Source organism: Oncorhynchus keta, chromosome 25 (assembly GCF_023373465.1).
Source record: "Oncorhynchus keta strain PuntledgeMale-10-30-2019 chromosome 25, Oket_V2, whole genome shotgun sequence".
Classification (NCBI taxonomy): Eukaryota; Metazoa; Chordata; class Actinopteri; order Salmoniformes; family Salmonidae; genus Oncorhynchus; species Oncorhynchus keta.
In genome coordinates this window covers 10,902,582-10,923,534 of record NC_068445.1, presented here as the reverse complement: position 1 = coordinate 10,923,534, position 20,953 = coordinate 10,902,582, and the positions used below count along the sequence as shown (strand labels likewise).

Here is a 20,953-nt window from a genome sequence, read left to right as displayed (position 1 = left end):
CCAGGTACAACCTAACTCTGTAAACAAGGGCACCCTCATAGACGTCATCCTGACCAACTGGCCCTCCAAATATACCTCCGCTGTCTTCAACCAGGATCTCAGCGATCACTGCCTCATCGCCTGTATCCGCCACGGAGCCGCAGTCAAACGACCACCCCTCATCACTGTCAAACGCTCCCTAAAACACTTCTGTGAGCAGGCCTTTCTAATCGACCTGGCCCGTGTATCCTGGAAGGACATTGACCTCATCCCGTCAGTTGAGGATGCCTGGTCATTCTTTAAAAGTAACTTCCTCACCATTTTGGATAAGCATGCTCCGTTCAAAAAATGCAGAACCAAGAACAGATACAGCCCTTGGTTCACTCCAGACCTTGCCCTCGACCAGCACAAAAACATCCTGTGGCGGACTGCAATAGCATCGAATAGCCCCGTGATATGCAACTGTTCAGGGAAGTCAGGAACCAATACACGCAGTCAGTCAGGAAAGCTAAGGCCAGCTTCTTCAGGCAGAAGTTTGCATCCTGTAGCTCCAACTCCAAAAGTTCTGGGACACTGTGAAGTCCATGGAGAACAAGAGCACCTCCTCCCAGCTGCCCACTGCACTGAGGCTAGGAAACACGGTCTCCACCGATAAATCCATGATTATCGAAAAATTCAATAAGCACTTCTCAACGGCTGGCCATGCCTTCCGCCTGGCTACTCAACCTCGGCCAACAGCTCCGCCCCCCGTAGTTCCTCACCCAAGCCTCTCCAGGTTCTCCTTTACTCCAGATAGCAGATGTTCTGAAAGAGCTGCAAAACCTGGACCCGTACAAATCAGCTGGGCTTGACAATCTGGACCCTTATTTCTGAAACTATCTGCCGCCATTGTCGCAACCCCTATTACCAGCCTGTTCAACCTCTCTTTCATATCGTCTGAGATCCCCAAGGATTGGAAAGCTGCCGCAGTCATCCCCCTCTTCAAAGGGGGAGACACCCTGGACCCAAACTGCTATAGACCTATATCCATCCTGCCCTGCCTATCTAAGGTCTTCGAAAGCCAAGTCAACAAACAGGTCACTGACCATCTCGAATCCCACCGTACCTTCTCCGCTGTGCAATCTGGTTTCCGAGCCGGTCACGGGTGCACCTCAGCCACACTCAAGGTACTAAATGATATCATAACCGCCATCGATAAAAGACAGTACTGTGCAGCCGTCTTCATCGACCTCGCCAAGGCTTTCGACTCTGTCAATCACCAAATTCTTATCGGCAGACTCAACAACCTCGGTTTTTCGGATTGACTGCCTTGCCTGGTTCACAAATTACTTTGCAGACAGAGTTCAGTGTGTCAAATCAGAGGGCATGCTGTCCGGTCCTCTGGCAGTCTCTATGGGGGTGCCACAGGGTTCAATTCTCGGGCCGACTCTTTTCTCCGTATATATCAATGATGTTGCTCTTGCTGCGGGCGATTCCCTGATCCACCTCTACGCAGACGACACCATTCTATATACTTTCGGCCCGTCATTGGACACTGTGCTATCAAACCTCCAAACGAGCTTCAATGCCATACAGCACTCATTCCGTGGCCTCCAACTGCTCTTAAACGCGAGTAAAACCAAATGCATGCTTTTCAACCGTCGCTGCCTGCACCCGCATACTAGCATCACCACCCTGGATGGTTCCAACCTTGAATATGTGGACATCTATAAGTACCTAGGTGTCTGGCTAGACTGCAAACTCTCCTTCAGACTCACATCAAACATCTCCAATCAAAAATCAAATCCAGAGTCGGCTTTCTATTCCGCAACAAAGCCTCCTTCACTCACGCTGCCAAGCTTACCCTAGTAAAACTGACTATCCTACATCCTCGACTTATTGTCATCTACAAAATGGCTTCCAACACTCTACTCAGCAAACTGGATGCAGTCTATCACAGTGCCATCCGTTTTGTCACTAAAGCACCTTATACCACCCACCACTGCGACTTGTATGCTCTAGTCGGCTGGCCCTCACTACATATTCGTCACCAGACCCACTGGCTCCAGGTCATCTACAAGTCCATGCTAGGTAAAGCTCCGCCTTATCTCAGTTCACTGGTCACGATGGCAACACCCATCCGTAGCACGAGCAGGTGTATCTCACTGATCATCCTAAAGCCAACACCTCATTTGGCCGCCTTTCGTTCCAGTACTCTGCTGCCTGTGACTGGAACGAATTGCAAAAATCAAGTTGGAGACTTTTATCTCCCTCACCAACTTCAAACATCAGCTATCCGAGCAGCTAACCGATCGCTGCAGCTGTACATAGTCTATAGGTAAATAGCTCACCCTTTTTCACCTACCTCATTCCCATACTGTTTTTATACTGTTTTTATTTATTTACTTTTCTGCTCTTTTGCACACCAATATCTCTACCTGTATATGCCCATCTGATCATTTATCACTCAGTGTTAATCTGCAAAATTGTATTATTCGCCTACCTCCTCATGCCTTTTGCACACATTGTATATAGACTGCCCATTTTTTTCTACTGTGTTATTGACTTGCTAATTGTTTACTCCATGTGTAACTCTGTGTTGTCTGTTCACACTGCTATGCTTTATCTTGGCCAGGTCGCAGTTGCAAATGAGAACTTGTTCTCAACTAGCCTACCTGGTTAAATAAAGGTGAAATAAAATAAAAATAAAAAAGACATCCTCGCACTCAGCCAGGCAGATTCTCTCTCTCACAGACACACACATCTCACCATCTCTAGAGGAGAGGCAAGGTCAACAGACCTCTCTGGTCTAGGAGTGTGACTGGGTTTGGTCTAAGTTCAGACCAGGGTCCCCTAATACCGCCTCCTCATGCAGTCACCTCTGACTCATCAGCTAGCCCTTCTGTCCCACGTGGCAGAGATACAGGTAAATCAGCACAGCTGTGGGAGGAAAAAAGGAGGTGGGATACAAATAATGAGCACTTAGCACACTGGTATATGCCATAACTACAAACAACCCACATCAAACCAAACAAGCAGATGTATGCAATCATTGGCAACCAAGTGTACAGTGCATTCGGCAAGTATTCAGACCCCTTGACTTTTACTAAATGTTGTTACATTACAGCCTTATTCTAAAATGGATTAAATTGTTTTTTTCCCCCTCAATCTACACACAATACCCATACTAACAAACAAAAACAGGTTTAGACATTTCTGCAAATTTATTAAAAATGTTAAAAACTGATATTAAATTAAATGTTGAAAAAAAGGAAGGGGCCTGGATACTTTCCGAATATACTGTATAGCCTTGGTATTACTCCAAAAAGAAAGATAGTGAGTTATTTATTTGTTATTATGGGTAACAAAGATGTCATCATAGATATCTGATATTCTGACCTTGACCCAATATCTAGAATACAAGCTATGCACCTCTATTCATCAGAACATTCCTGTTGAACATTTTCAATTTAGATCCGCTATCACATTATGAGTGTCATTATCTCAACCTGAATTGAGAAGCTAGGTGATTTTATTAGGGATAATTAAAAGTAAGCCACACTGATGACTTTTTAAGCACTTTGAAAACCTCTGCACCAGCAGATGGTTAGCACAGCATGAGACAAAGGGGAAGAGAGACAGAGGCTGACACAACCCTCTTTTAAAAAATGTAAGGTTATGTTCTGACTGAAGTTACGAATGTAAAAACTCACATAGTAAATAGGCAGGCCGGCTGTTTTTACATCCATTGAGAATGACTATAGTTCCTCAATGTAGTCTATTTGAAGAATCTTTCCAGCTCTCTCCCTTCCCATTACCACTCAGCTGAAAGGGGAAGAAAAATATATATAATGCTCTGATCCGGTGGAAACATCATAAAAAAAGGCCTACCTGATATGCGCAAGTAGCCTACAGCTGTGTTGATCTGTCCAGAGTTCACTGGCAAGGAAAACTGAGGGCACAGAATATTTTAGACAATGTTGCAAGTTTGCTAGCAAGAGCATCACACCGGACCAAATTAATAGTTGATACAATGTTAAGTTATTTGCAGACAGGCCATGCATAGCCAATGTGATTTATAGGATATTTATTTTTAAATCAGGATATTTTCTACCTGAAGGCTGCATTGTTTTTATTTGTTGGCTTTATGTAGGCTAGACTTACATATTGGCTATGGCAACAGAAGTTACTTTTAGGTTTCTATCATTTAGATATCAATTTTGATTAACCACATGACATTGATTTTGAGGTAAAGACTTTATTATAAATGAAATGAAACTGTGCATATGAAAATCATAAACTTGCACACAGATCAGCTGAAATGGTAGGATAACTTGGCACTCCAAAAGGAAAGAAAAGGTTGCCGACAGCTGGTGTAGCCTATTACTGGTAACTTCAGAAGCATAATGGCATTAGGTCAGCAGCAGGAGGGTTGGGAACAGGTATTTTATCCTTCTAGTTAGGCTATAATCTCTGGCTCCCTCTTCAGTAATGTGTCTTAATTTTTTTATTTGAGTGTTTAAAAAGAACCAGACAAGCTCAGTAGCCTACATACAGTACAGTTGATTTTATTCAAACATAGGGTGTGTATATGTATATACATGTAAAAACTTTTCAAATTAGTGGATTCAGTCATTTAGGCCACAAAAGCTCACAGAACAGGACCATCGAGTGCTGAAGGGCATAAAAATAGTCTGTCCTCAGTTGCAACACACACTGCAGAGTTCCAAACTGCCTCTGGAAGCAACATTAGCACAAGACGGGTTCGTCGGGAGGGTCATGAAATGGGTTTCCATGTCCGAGCGGCCGCACACAAGCCTAAGATCACCATGCACAATGCCAAGCGTTGGTTGGAGTGGTGTAAAGCTTGCCGTCATTGGAAATTCTACTCCAAAATGAATGAAAATCAAATGATGCCGACACCATCCACCTATAAAGTTAAGAACTGGGACGAGTTGCATAAAACATCTTAATGCCTCAAGTAAGAGTTTCCCTAAAACTGATGTTTCATTACAAATCCAGATGCGTTTGTAATCCCCATCAGGGACTCAATGCCCAGCTTGCCTGACACAGCAGGACACCACAAACACTTGAGGGAACCACAATATTTGAGGGAACCACAATATCCTGTAGGCCAGTTGTTGCATTCAAATCAACACACAAATTGCTGTTAAATTGCTGTAAAACTGTCCTCAAATTGCCTGTAACTGAGCGGACTGGAGATTCCTTGGAAAGATGGTTTAGCCCGTGGAGCCTGAGGCCTCCTGTATCACTCCATCAAGACACTTTACACTGCTTTATCAATCTTGTAGAATAAAAGCAGTTGTTGGCTAACCAAAACAGAGAGCCCTATCCCTTTGCTCGATGCTCAAATTGTGTGTACCATTTAGCCTAATCTTTTGTTTTTAAGCAGCCAATTTCTGACAGCTGTGTCTTTGTTACATAAATTAGGACCAATTTCACAGACCTAGATTAAAGCTTCTCCCTGTACTAAAATTTCACAGACCTAGATTAAAGCTTCTCCCTGTACTAAAATTGCAATGAGTTAGGCTAGGCTACATCAAGAGACGTAAAAAAAAAAAATGGTTTCATGAACATGCATTAGGACCTTAGCTGCAATCTCAAGTCCCGGAATTTGACTAGTCCACTAGTCCAGATGATTTGACAGTTGGATTTCAATAAATATTTTTAGAACAGGGCCCGGTTGCATAAAACAACTTAAGTTAATTTCCCCTCATCTTTAAGTGGGTTGCACAAAACTAATTTCCCTCTTTTATATTAAGTGAAAAAGTTAAGAGCACCCATGGTCCCTTAAGTGCTTCATTCAGTAGGGATATCAATGTAAACAGCATTTGTGGAAATGAATGTTGCTTTTCTCTGCACTGGTTTCAAAAGGAAAACATCCACCGGCTTGCTAGGTAGCTAGCAAGCTCCTTTGCTAAACAATGGAAGGTTCACAATCCATGGATACAAAAGCTCTATGCAACACCTTTAAACAATTAAGATAAGGGGAAATGATTCCTTAACCTGTCTAGGAACCCCTCGCCAACAGCCAATGAAATTGCAGGGTGCCAAATTCAATCAACAGAAATCTCATGATTCAAATTTCTCACACATACAAGTATTAGACACCATTTTAAAGATAACATTCTCGTTAATCCGACCAGTGTCCAGTTTCAAAAAAGCTTTTTGGAGAAACATATCATGTTAGGTCAGCAACTAGTCACAGAAAGCATACAGTGATTTTCCAAGCACAGAGAGGAGTCACAAAAAGCAGAAATAGAGATAAAATTAATCACTAACCTTTGATATTCTTCATCAGATGACACTCCCGGGACAAAATGTTACACAATACATGTATGTTTTGTTCGATCAAGTTCATATTTACAGTGCCTTGCGAAAGTATTCGGCCCCCTTGAACTTTGCGACCTTTTGCCACATTTCAGGCTTCAAACATAAAGATATAAAACTGTATATTTTTGTGAAGAATCAACAACAAGTGGGACACAATCATGAAGTGGAACGACATTTATTGGATATTTCAAACTTTTTTAACAAATCAAAAACTGAAAAATTGGGCGTGCAAAATTATTCAGCCCCTTTACTTTCAGTGCAGCAAACTCTCTCCAGAAGTTCAGTGAGGATCTCTGAATGATCCAATGTTGACCTAAATGACAAATGATGATAAATACAATCCACCTGTGTGTAATCAAGTCTCCGTATAAATGCACCTGCACTGTGATAGTCTCAGAGGTCCGTTAAAAGCGCAGAGAGCATAATGAAGAACAAGGAACACTGTGGAATGCGGCAAAAGGTCGCAAAGTTCAAGGGGGCCGAATACTTTCGGAAGGCACTGTATATCCAAAAACCTCAGTTTATATTTGGCTTTGCCTCAAAAACATCCCGTGAATTTGCAGAGCCACCTCAATTTACAGAAACATTCATAATAAACATTGATAAAAGATACAAGTGTTATTCACAGAATTAAAGATACACTTCTCCTCAATGCAACCGCTGTGTCAGATTTTTAAAAAACTTTAAGGAAAAAGCAACACATGCAATAATCTGAGCAGCGCTCAGAGACCAACACAACCCAAAAAGATATCCATCATGTTGGAGTCAACAGAAGTCAGAAATAGCATTATAAATATTCACTTACCTTTGATGATCTTCATCAGAATACACTCCCAGGAATCCCAGTTCCACAATAAATGTTTGATTTGTTCCATAAAGTCCATAATTTATGTCCAAATAACTCCTTTCAGTTCGCGCGTTCAGTTCACAATCTAAACTCACGATGCGCGGGCAGGTCCAGGCAAAAGTTCAGACGAAAAGTAATTTAACAGTTCATAGAAACATGTCAAACGAAGTATAGAATCAATCTTTAGGATGTTTTTATCATAAATCTTCAATAATGTTCCAACTGGAGAATTCCTTTGTCTTCAGAAATGCAAAGGAACTCTCATGTGAACAAGCGTGACCAGCTCGTGGCACTGCCAGACCATTGACTCATTCAGCTCCCATTCCCGCCTCCTTTACAGTAGAAGCATCAAACAAGATTCTAAAGACTGTTGACATCTAGTGGAAGCCTTAGGAAGTGTAATTTGACCCCATAGACACTGTATATTCAATAGGCAAAGAGTTGAAAAACTACAAACCTCAGATTTCCCACTTCCTGGTTGGATTTTGTCTCAGGTTTTTGCCTGCCATATGAGTTCTGTTATACTCACAGACATCATTCAAACAGTTTTATAAACTTCGGAGTGTTGTTTTCTATCCACATATACTAATAATATGCATATATTAGCAACTGGGCCTGAGTAGCAGGCAGTTTACTCTGGGCACCTTATTCATCCAAGCTACTCAATACTGCCCCCAATACTGCCCCCACACAAGGACAAATACTTTTTTAGGCGTAGGAGGGTTAGGTATAGGGTTAGGATTAAGGTTAGGGGGTAGGTTTAGGAGATCGGGTTAGGGAAAATAGGATTTTGAATGGGAATCAATTGTTTGGTCCCCACAAGGATGGTAAAACAAATGTGTGTGAGAAAGAGCGACCCCGACCAATATGGGATTTTTGGGTCCGATACCAATTTTATGAAGTCAAAAGTCACCGATATTTTTATTTTTAGGAGGTGGAATGAAAAACATACCTTTCTTTTATACAACTTGTGCTACAGATACTCTATATGATGATTTCTTAAAAGATACTCTAAATGGTGATTTAACAAAATATTAAAATTAACATTAAGAACATTTTATTTGTAGGTTACAGGATATCCACCAAAATGCAACTATATTCTCTAAATAAGACAGTAAATACAAAACTTGTTTAGTTTACCTTCTTAGGTACACCTTATAGATGCGTCTATGGCAGTGGATAAGAAGTATGCAACATTGTTTGTGCTAAACCACCCCATTGGGGAGTGTGCTGGCCGAATTAATTAAACTTTGTCTCAAAGTAAATCTGAAACTGCACTGTTCGCAAGTTCACAAATAAGCATTGAAATGCTGTAACATGCCGTTCCTAATGTCACCACCATGTGTCGTCAGCATTTTGTCGTGTAGATTTACTAGTGTTTGCAACAGTCAAAGGTAAACAAACACTTTATGGCAACCTCATGTGATGGAAATGGTTATGTTTGTACTTTTCTAATAACCAATTTCTGTGTTCATGTAAGTGACTGAACGAATCCTCACTATCAGTATCTTCAATTTGGCAGTAAGCCCAGAATCTTGTTTTGAGAATGAAAGGATCTCTCAGTTTCAAGGTCTCAGCTTGGAGGGAAGAAGCTTTGTGAGGTATTGGTCAGTCACATGCATGAACCAAACGTTAATGATGAATTAACTATGAATAAGCTAAATCATGCAAATATAACTTGTCTGTCTGTGTAAGCAGAATATAAGACAACTAACGGAACAGTCCCAGTGGAGCTCACTTCAGACCGGTACCGGTAGTTTGACTGTGACCTCTCCAGCATGCTAATAATAAACATTTATTCATTTAAGATCGACTTTGAGTGTCCCTGTGTAGAATTACCACGACACACAAAAGCCATATTACAGTTATTCAATACAAAATGTATTGGCTATAGATTTCAATTGAAAATGGCATGCGCTGATGACTTTAAACGTTTATGCAGGCAAATGGTTGCCGCACTGGTTTGAGTCACACGTTCTAATTTAACTAGCGAGCTAACATTAGCTACTTAGCTCATCATGAATGCAAGCACATGGCCTGAATGATAGCTCTGCACCAATTGTCTTGCTTTTTTGCAGATTCCGCATTTCAGAAAACTAACTAAGCACACTAGCTACAATAATAGGCCCAGACAGTAACAGTATTGTTTTTGTATCAAGGACGAGTGTTCACTTTGGCGCTAGTCCAGTGTTCACACATAAGTATCACAGATTGCTAGCTAAGCTAACTACCTAGCTGGCTACTCACATTATCTAAGTGAGAATGTGAGGACAGGGCTGCTTGCTTGAAGTGTACTTTTTAATATTTACTTAATAAAATTAGGGTTGAATGGTGGGAACCCAATTACAGAGATTTACCGCCCAAAACCACTCCATTTTCCCAGCATAAATAACTGAGAAACTATTAAGAAACAAATAAATGATTTATACCAACAGCATGACGTGAAATGTAACTGTTAAAATTGTATGCAATGTCTAAATCTGGATTCTCTATGGCCTTCTTTCTGGTCACTGCATGATGAATCATCAACGCTCAGCCCATCTCAGTATGTAGACCTATCATCTCATGGTAATCATTTTTTATTGTGACAGGTAGACCTACATTTAATGCAGCATAGCCTATGCTACAGTAATATAAAAGACTGAATGTGTGTCTAATTTACACATCTCTATCTGGCTTTCGGAGGTCACCTAATTTTTTAATTGTAACGTTTATTGTTTTGTAGCTGCAGAGTTTAAAAACACCAAGGCACTCTTCATTTAATTCATTAAAATGCCTTTATTTGTATGGCATGTTCAATGGTAACAAAGTTTAAAAACCGACGCGTTTCAGCTGAATGGCCTTCGTCAGGGAGTACAAAGATATGATAATATAACGTCCTCTTTTGAACAGCTTTTTCGAATCAACCCTGAGTTGAAGAGGGAGTGGTTACAGAATTCATTGGACCACACAGAGTAAGCAACACTAAACACATTAAAAAATTAAATAATGTAGCTATGTTATTAAAAATGCATCTCAAGGCTAGAAGCATCAGAACCCTTAAAGAGGTAGTTCTAACATTGAATATGACTGGGCAAAGTGTTAAGAATAGGAGAGCCATCTATTTTATAGTACACTAGAGCAAAGCAAACATAAACCACAACAGTCAAAACATAGCTGAGGGCAATAGAGCAAAATGTCCACTAGATAACAGCAACGGGACTTCGTGACCCTACAGGAAAGGTGAGAAATCTTTTTTTTCTGCCCTGTAAGATACCACAGCTGTGATGAACAAAATTAAGCAACTGAACAATATAGGTACTGCTTCCTTTTTGGTCACCGTGGATGTGGAGTCTCTACACACCACCATTGAACATGAACAAGGATTGGCAGCTAAGCACCATTTCTTGAGTACCCGGCCTGAGACTGAGACGCCTCCCACAGAATGATTGGACTCCTAATAATAACAACATCTTTGTCTTTCATGAACTTTCAATAAATTCCCTGCTTTGCCCAAAATCCCGGTTGGAGGATTCCCGGAATCAGGAGGGAGTAAAGCAGTGAATCTGGATCCTCTAAGCAGGATTTCTGGAAAACTAAGGAATTTATTGAAAGTTGCGGCAATTCTGCAACCCAATTTAGGACCAACAGGTAAAAGGATGTTCCATGGGAGCTTGCTATAGCCCTTCCAACCCTGGTTTGGATGTAGGTAAATGGGAAAATTCCTTCAATTTGGATCATTCTAAAACCCAATTATTTGACTGGATTATATGGCGGGAGATGCTATATTGATGATGTTTGCCTGTTCTGGTCTGGCTCAGAATTTGAACTTATTTCCTTCCACCAATACATTAAGAGCATTAACCCTAACATCAAACTAACTATGGAGTACAACAAGAATAACATTCATTTTCTGGACCTTGACATCAGTAAAAATGACAATGGTTGTTTGCACACAATCTTTAGGAAGCCTACAGATGGGAATACCATTCTGAGGGCAGATAGCGTCCACCCAAAAAGGCTAAGAGAGAACATTCTATATGGACAATTCCAAAGAGTCAGAAGAATTTGTGATCAGGAAACAGACTACAGTGTCACATCTGTTGAATTAGAGAATCGCTTCTTGAAAATCAGGGCAACAGCGCACAGGTCCTGAAAGATGCAGGTAGAAGAGCCGGATGACTTGACAGAGAGAACTTGTTGTGAAGGCTAGCGCCTCCTGATGTATCAGAGAGAGGGTACTTTGTTACAAAATATAGCACTGAAGCAGAGGACATTAAAATAATTATTTAAAAGAATTGGGAAATCATCCAAAGTGACACGCTACTACGCAAAGTCTTCCCAGAGCCGTCATAAGCTTTACAAGATGTTCTACCCTAAATGACAAATTTGTCCACAGCCATCTTCCTAGCGACTCAAAAAAAACTTTGCTGGACCACAAACCCAGGGGCAATCAGTGCAACCATTGCAGAAATATTGCATAGGAAAAGTATTTTGTTGACACAGCTTCTAAAAGTATCAAGTCAAGCATTTCATTAACTGCAAAACCACTCATGTCATCTACAGATTGGAATGTCCACAGTGCAAGGTGTTCTACATTGGATGGACAAAGACGTCTACAAGCTTCCCACAATAAGTTGGTTAAATCTTGGCCCATTCCTCCTGACAGAGCTGGTGTAACTGAGTGAGGTTTGTAGGCCTCCTTGCTCGCAAACACGTGTTTGGTTCTGCCCACAAATTTTCTATAGGATTGAGGTCAGGGCTTTGTGATGACCACTCCAATATCTTGACTTGGTTGTCCTTAAGCCATTTTGCCACAACTTTGGAAGTATGCTTGGTGTCATTGTCCATTTGGAAGACCGAAATGCAACCTTGAGATGTTGCTTCAATATATCCTCATGATGCCATCTATTTTGTGAAGTGCACCAGTCCCTCCTGCTGCAAAGCATTCCCACAACATGATGCTGTCACCCCCGTACATCAGTTGGGATGGTGTTCTTGAGCTTCCAAGCCTGCCCCTTTTTCCTCCAAACATAATGATGGTCATTATGTCCAAGAAGTTCTATTTTTGTTTCATCAGACCAGAGAACATTTCTCCAAAAATATGACATTTGTTCCCATGTGCAGTTGCAAACCGTAGTCTGGCATTTTAATAGGGGTTTTGGAGCAGTGGCTTCTTCCTTGCTGAGCAGCCTTTCGGGTTATGTCGATATAGGACTAATCTTACTGTGGATATAGATACTTTTGTACTGGTTTCCTCCAGCATCTTCCCAAAGTCCTTTGCTGTTGTTCTGGGATTGATTTACACTTTTCGCACCAATTCCTGAGCGGTATGACAGCTGTGTGGGCCCATGGTGTTTATACTTGCGTGCTATTGTTTGTACAGATGAACGTGGTACCTTCAGGCGTTTGGAAATTGCTCCCAAGGATGAACCAGACTTGTGGAGGTCTACAATGTATTTTCTGAGGTCTTGGCTGATATATTTAGATTAGTGTTACTCCTGCGCAGCTATTTTCAGGTCTCTCCAGAGATGTTTGATCAGGTTCAAGTCCGGGCTCTGGCTGGGCCACTCAAGGACATTCCCGAGACTTGTACCGAAGCCAGTCCTGCGTGTCTTGGCTGTGTGCTTAGGGTCATTGTCCCGTTGGAAGGTGAACCTTCCTCTTTCCCCTTGATCCAGACTAGTCTCCCAGTCCCTGCCTCTTAAAACATCCCCACCACATGATGCTGCCACCACCATGCTTCACCATAGGGATGGTGCCAGGTGTCCTCCAGATTTGAAACATCATGGATGATCTATGAAAACAGGATGCACCTGAGATCAATTTAAAAAGTCTCATAGCAAAGGGTCTGAATACTTATGTAAATAAGGCATTTCTGTTTTTAATTTAATACATTTGCAACGATTTCTAAAAACATGTTTTCACTTCGTCATTATGGGGTATTAAATATATATATATATACATACATACACATTTTAGAATAAGGCTGTAACTTAAAGTGTGGAAAATGTCAAGGTGGTCTGAATACTTTCCAAAGGCACTGTATGTATTGGATAACTGCACAATCATTTGGGCTGGGGCTCATTAAATGTCTTTAATGTAGTATTCATAAAATGTATTTAAATCAGGCTCAGGTTGCATCAGTTTTGAATTTTCAATCAAAGCTCTAATGAAATCCAGACATAGGCCTATTTACATGCTTTATAACACTTTTGAATGACACTTCCATTTTTTGCAGGAAATACTGGGTTACCCGGGAGAAAAGTGATCAATTCTCGGGATGGAAAATTTGTAAAATACTGGGAAAATAAGCAACTACAGTTAAAATACGCTGCCTGTGGCAAGGTACTCCTCGTCAAACCACCATTAGTACTCTCTCACGTTGTGACCTCGAGCTGAATGACGTTCAACGAGCAGCTCGTAAAGTGCCTTTTTCAGGCAAAATTACCACAGACGTATGTTTATATTATTGGCGCTTTATCTGTGGAATAAAGACCAATAAATATTTCGAAAGGCTAATATCGGCCCATCATTTTTTCAACTGGGCTCGTGTGTGTGCAGGCCTAGCTGATTTCCTATACACACACAAAACACAGTAAGAAATAAGGATGTCCTCACTGAAACCAGGTTGGATTTGGGTCTGTGAGTGTATAACAGCTGCAGTAGAGTGCCTCTGCCCGGAGAGGTAAAGGACGCATCATGTTCCCATGCATGAGTGAGCACTGAGCAGCTGCAATCACAGTCCCATCCTCTACACCCATCAGACAGAGCCACAGGGGCTCTGATGACAGTAATGGGGAGGCCAGAGAGTAAATGGCAGCACTCTTTGCAAGTAGGACAACCTGGACAAGGCAGATAGACTAACGTAGCTGAATCTGTGCTTATAAACACACAACTTTCATGCAGATAAAGTGGACACAATCTGCACAGCTTCCAAAAAAACAAACTAGTGGGGCTCTAGCCATATAGGCTAGTAGACCTCCAGATAGCAGCCAATTCAGATCCACAATCAGTGATACTATCGTACACCCCAGGTCCATTGGACTAGCAGCAGGCCAGCCTTGGGGGATATCGCAACAACAAAACCTCTGGATTTTGTGCATGCGTCTCTAAACCACTGATCACATAGGCCTTACCACTGAACTGAACTGGTGCTGAGGTAAAAGACTCAACCACGGTCACCATTACCACCATATTTTCAACTAACTAGCCTGCAGCAACCAGCGACTACCCCAAGGGACCTAGCAAGTCCTTCTTGGGGGAGCCGAAGAATAGCTAAATGTGTCAGAAATAAGAGAGCCTCTTGATGCTTGCTCAAAACACAGCGAAATAAGAGAATGTGGTGCCTAGGGTTGGAAACTTTCTGGTAAATTTCCAACATTTTTCAGAAATGTTCCATGGGAAGATAAGCCCTGGAATTTGGGGGATTTTTATTAAATGTATCAACAAAAAGTTAGCTTATAACAGTGAACCTTTTGTGGGATACACATAAGGCAATTCTAGGTCTTGTTATTTTGGTTAAACTATCCACAATTCAATGGAATTGCAACCCTGTGCATGCAGTGCATTCTTGCATCCCATGTACAGTGCACTCTTCCAGCTGATTCTCAAGATCTTGCACACTAATGAGATGCTATTGAGCCCACACTACTACACTGTCTGAGCCAAGGACTACATGCTTTCTGGTAAGATTTGATTACAATACTGGGTGGGGTAAATATATTTTACATGACATGCATGATTTTTTGTTAACTAATAAATAGTAGCCTACAGCAAAGTGTTTAAATTATTTCTAACTTGTTAACAATTTCTGCTTGTTAGTTTTTGCTATCATTTGGGTTTTAGCTCGCTTGAGCCAGCTAACGGAGGAGTGTTAATTCACCAGTTTCATTTCAAAACATTTATCTTACAAAGGAGTTGTTTAATCTAACTGCTTAACTATTTGCCTGTACATGGAATTGTATTTGGGTTTTTTTTAACTCATTTTTTTCTAATCTTTACAGGAAAATGCAATGGGCACTATCTGAAGTGTTGAGACATTTCACTGCAGCTAATGTAAAGAGCACAACAAAGATGCAGAATCATCTGGCCAAGTGCATAAAGTTCCCTCAGCTCTCACAACATCTGACAAAAGTCCCTCTACTTCTATTTGACGTGAAAATTATGAATCTGACACCTTATCGATAGCAACAGCTCATGGTCCTCCTGGAATCAGAAGTTGTTTTTTGGCTCAATGGAGGAACGTAGTCAGAGATATGCTGATGAATGTCTTGCTCGAGCCGTGTATGCAACTGGTTCACCTCTGATGTTCGCGGGCAATGTGTATTGGAAAACATTCCTGAATGTTCTTTGCCCAGCATACACCCCTCCAACCAGACATGCTTTATCTACTAATTTGCTGGATGCAGAGTTCAACAGAGTTCAAGTGAAGGTCAAGCAAATTATAGAGAAAGCAGACTGTATTGCAATCGTCTCTGATGGGAGGTTGAATGTTCGTGGGCAAGGAATAATTAACTACATCATCTCCACCCCTCAACCAGTTTTCTACAAGTGCACAGACACACCGGTCTCTACATTACAGATGAGCTGAAGGCAGTCATCAATGACCTTGGACCACAGAAGGTATTTGCACTGGTGACAGACAATGCTGCGAACATGAAGGCTGCTTGGTCTAAAGTGGAGGAGTCCTACCCTCACATCACACCCATTGGCTGTGCTGCTAATGCATTGAATTCTCTCCTCAAGGACAGCATGGCACTGAAAACAATGGATACACTCTACAAGGGAGCCAAGGAAATGGTTAGGTATGCGAAGGGTCATCAAGTTATAGCAGCAATCTACTTCACCAAGCAAAGTGAGAAGAATAAGAGCACCACATTGAAGCTGCCCAGCAACACCCGTTGGGGTGGTGTTGTCATCATATTTGACAGTCTCCTGGAGGGGAAGGAGTCTCTCCAAGAAATGGCCATATTACAGTCTGCCAATATGGACAGCCCCATCAAGAGGATCCTCCTGGATGATTTATTTTGGGAGAGAGAGTGGTGAGCAGCCTGAAACTCCTGAAACCTATAGCAGTAGCCATTGCACGGATTGAGGGGGACAATGACATCCTGTCTGATGTTCAGACTTTGCTTGAAGACGTAAGAGAAGAAATCCGTACTGCCCTGCCCACTTAACTGTTGCTCCAAGCAGAGGAAACTGCAGTTCTGAAATATATCAAAGTGTGAAGGCTACTGCCTGAAGCTCATACACGCCGTAGTGTACATGTTGGACGCCAAGTATGCTGGCAAGAGCATCCTGTCTGGTGCAGAGATCAACAAGGCCTATGGTGTCATCACTACCATGTCTTGCCACCTTGGACTAAATGAGGGCAAGGTTCTTGCCAGTCTAGCAAAGGACACTTCCAGCCAAAGGACACTTCCAAGCAAGGGCTTTGGGATGGAGATGCAATATGGCAGTCGTGCCAACGTATCTCATCAGCCACCTGGTGGAAGGGACTTTGTGGATCTGAAGCTCTTTCCACTTTTGCCTCCATCATCCTCCAAATCCCACCAACATCAGTTTCCTCAGAGTGCAACTGGTCATCTTTTAGGTACACACACACACACACACACACACACACACACACACACACACACACACACACACACACACACACACACACAGACCAACACGAGGGTTGAAACATTGGTGGCCATCCGGGCAAATTTGAGGCTTTTTGTGCCTGACAATGAGCCATCCTCAACAAGGTCAGAAAGTGACAGTGAAGATGAGGCCTCAGAGCCTGATGTTCAAGAGGTGGACATTGAGGAGGTCCAGGGAGAAGACATGGAAGCCTGAGAGGAAGACCACCAAAGCTTTAGTTTCTAGACTATCGTTTTACAGAGATGTTGAAAACGTTTTTGGGAGACGCAATGGATATTCCCTTTATTTTGTTGTTCAGTGAAATCATCCCATGTGAAGAATCAACTCATTTAATTAAAGTTAAATTCATAACTACATTTTATATATCTATTGGAAGGATTTAATCATTTGCAATTATGTATACTTATGATAAGGTAGAGATACTCTTAATGATCGGGTATGAAAAGCCAACTGACATTTACTCCTGAGGTGCTGACTTGCTGCACCCTCGACAACTACTGTGATTATTTTTATTTGACCATGCTGATCATTTATGAACATTTGAACATCGTGGCCATGTTCTGTTATAATCTCTACCTGGCACAGCCAGAAGAGGACTGGCCACCCCTCACAGCCTGGTTCCTCTCTAGATTTCTTCATTTTTCCTAGCCACCGTGCTTCTTCTGCATTGCTTGCTGTCTGGGGTTTTAGGCTGGGTTTCTGTACAGTACTTTGAGATATCAGCTGGTGTATGAAGGGCTATATAAATACATTTGATTTGATAAGGTAAAAGGTTTATGTTTCTTTATGTCTCTATATGATATAGTAAATATATCCCATGCAAAAAAAACATCTACATTTAAATGGTATTAATTGCATACATTTCTGTTCATTCCCACTTATTCCCGTTAATTTCCACGGAATGTTTCCACCTCTGAATATTCCCCATAATGTGCAACCCTAGTGGTGCCTGTTCAAAAACATGGGCATGAATATTTCAGTCCCGGTAAAACAGTCAATACAAAAAAGCCTCTCTGGCTCTGATGGTCTACAGTTTTCAGCCTTACTGAAATAGACCATCAGAGCCAGAGAGGCTTTTTTGTATTGACTGTTTTACCGGGACTGAAATATTCATGCCCATGTTTTTGAACAGGCACCACTAGGGTTGCACATTATTATTGTTATTTAAGTGCCGTAAGTGAAGTGGATTTACACCTGGTAATGAAATTGAAGTAACAGAATTTCCTCATGGGTCCCTGATCTGTACTACACAGAAATGCAGAATTATGGATATGAATGTCATTCTCTTCATAGCAATGTATCCTAAATAGGTACACAAAAGGCATAAATACGCAATATCCTCCTTTGCATATTTTTCTACACACTGGCTATTACTTTAATGAGCTCTGACCCCAAACAAGACCAAATTTGGTTGGTTCGGACCAAATCTGAACGAATCATAGACGTCTGTGTTTCACACGTTTGGACATCAAAGTACAGCATAGTAGAGCTCAGTATAGTACAGCACACTACAGTACAGTTCTGTACAGTAAAGGTCAGAAGAACAGTACTCAACTTTAGTGTGCTCTACTGTGTACTGTACTAACCTCTACAACTGCACTTTTCATTTTTTTTACCATAGAGAATCAGACAAAATGTTGCCTACACTGCCTAGTGGCTTCTTTGCATATTCAAGCCTGTCTCAAAATACAACACTACCCTTTAAGGCTCTCCTGTTGGATGGTTGGCCACTCTTGGTAGTCTATAAAACATTACAATTACAACCAAATACCTATGTCATAAAAAAAATGACATTTACGGTGTCCAGTCAACCCTGGGGGAAAAAAAAAAATGTGTATGGTTCAAAATAGACTCTTGGACAGTTTTGGGACGACAGATCCAAAATTCATGAAGCCTTATTAAAAAAGCAATAAGGCTGATGCATCAGATCAGACCGTTTATCTTAAATTAAAATGTTGATAGTTGTTTTTCTTCATAATTTAAGCTCAACAATGTGCACATGGCTGTAGGCTATGCGCAAATGTTCCAAAATGCAATTAGCGGGAAAACATTGCTCTCAAAAGTGCTTTTGAGAGCATGTGACCGAGATGAAAATATCCATTAAAATTGTAAAAGGGAGATCTAAAGATGCATCAACTAGCATGGGTTATTAATATGATATCAGTAAAAACATTAACTAATTGATAGGTCTAACTTTACTTATTACTTCATTATCCTCATGCGGGAGAGAAATGTTAAATATCTTAAAGATATGTAACAGGCACAAGGCAATGTTTCTTAAACTTAGAGAAGACAAATAATTTATCCAAAACTAAATATAAGTGTTAATATTAGTTGGCAAGGGTCTTTACTTCAGAGTTTTGATGTGTTCCTAATACCTTAAGACTTTTTCGTGGTAGATGTTTTCTAAGACCTCTTTTCCATCTGTTTGAGCAGAAATTAAAGCCTTTGCTTATTCCTCATTTTTAGTACGGAAAATGGTTGGAAAATGTACATATAGACTCTTAGCTTTCATTTGATATGCTCCTATGAGCTTCAGGTTGGTGCTCATGGGTCCTTTAATATGGAAATGACCAGAGGCAAATTGATTTATGGCCTTTATATGAAACTCATTTGGGAATTTGGTAAACAATGTGGCTACTGGCTATTAGCTTACTGTACAACCTAAGCATGAGAAAAGCACTGTAAACCTCTTACGGGGCAGCAAAAATCTGCCCACCCACGCTCAAATTATTTTCATAGCACATCAAATGGTTGAGGAAGAAAGAAGCCCAGAGGACATTCAATTCTGCACTCTCTCTGGGTAAAGCACTTATTTCAGACATGGCTAAATGTAGAAGCCTCTGGATTTGTTTCTTTCATCATCAGTGTTCTAAATTAACCTTCTCTATTCCACAGGACTGCGACACAATATGCACTTGATTCAGACAGTCCTCCTCCCTGGTGTGGCATAGAAAAGAGGGGGGTGAAATTGAGTTGAAATGAGAGAAGAGAGATGGATATGTGGGCTGATGGAAACGGGCAGGTTAATACTCAGCTGCTCATGTTTCACATCTTTACTTCGGCATCTGTTCTCAGTTGCTGCTGTCATTGGTGTTTTGCAGTTTCTTCAAATCACTGACGAGACAATCCATTGACTGCACCGTCTTCAGCACATGGCCTAAATAATATGGTGACGTGACGGTCATATTTCTATAAGATCACATCTATACCGGTTGACTAACATTTTATGGGATACTGTATTAGATTTGACAGATTCAGACACCCAAGAATAAGCTAATAAGACTCTTCAAAGATTGTGTGTGTGTGTGTGTGTGCAGTGTGTGGGTGCGTGTAAGACATTATACAAAACAGCAATAATATCCTCAGACATCTTACCGATCAAGTCTGAGAGGGAGAGAACATCTCAACTATTATAGCTTGATTGGATTTACTCAGTGCCAAAAACCTGAGCTACGGTAGACATGGTTTCAGCTATGACACTTATGAAGTGACTGAATTTCAAAACAACCCTCTCTGAGCAGAGGAGTCTTGGTCATGGAAAACCGGAACATGTTGATGGGGAATGAATGCTTTCAAAATTCAAAATACTTTTGACCATTTCCACAGAATATTTTACAAAAACACATTTACTTGAAGAACAGTGCCGATTTCTGTGTGAAATTGTTAAAAGTAGTCATTGTGCATAGAGTGGTATGGTTTTTTAAACTTTGCAATAATTGTTTTTTGTTTGAGATAAATTGTTAAGGGAAAAATCTGAGCATCAATTGCCCTGAAACAAGAGGCATTTGTAACACTAATTACATAACAAAATGTCATACACACTTGATCATCATTTAAAATCTTTGTTGCCCATGCCCATCAACGCAATATCTAGTCCTGGCTGGGGCCATGGAGCCTTGGGAAATTAGGCTCCTGTTAACGTTTCCAATAACATTCCATAGGCAGGGACCAGTACCTGCTAGTCTTTGCACTCTGCTGCTTACTCTGCTGTATTGAGTACTGCACACCAAACCAGTCAACCCGAAACAGCAACACCATGAGGATGTTTTTCAGCTGTTGAGTGTTGAACCAGGAGAGAGCTGATGCAAAGCACCTAAAAGAGCCTTTATTTTGCGTTGTCTGCCTTATTTTATGACATTCACACCTGTTAAATTAGCTAGTTAG

The 20,953-nt window shown here is 41.1% G+C and overlaps 1 protein-coding gene across 6 annotated transcripts in view; it reads right to left on the bottom strand.

Moving 5' to 3' along the window:
• Positions 1-20,953, bottom strand: part of LOC118358155 (spermatid perinuclear RNA-binding protein-like) — a 59,762-nt gene that overhangs the window by 37,917 nt on the left and 892 nt on the right. For 3 of the 6 annotated variants that reach the window (XM_035735645.2, XM_035735650.2, XM_035735648.2), the window contains exons 2-3: positions 3,850-3,910; positions 2,728-2,898 (exon numbers count right to left, since the gene is read on the bottom strand). The exons of 1 other annotated variant lie outside the window; for it this stretch is intronic. In XM_035735645.2, the coding sequence (XP_035591538.1) occupies positions 2,728-2,730 (3 nt within the window). In that variant the 5' untranslated portion in view covers positions 2,731-2,898; positions 3,850-3,910. Of the gene's footprint in view, positions 1-2,727; positions 2,899-3,671; positions 3,784-3,849; positions 3,911-20,953 lie in introns of all 6 variants that reach the window. 2 more of the 6 variants (XM_035735646.2, XM_035735647.2) reach the window with 2 other exon arrangements.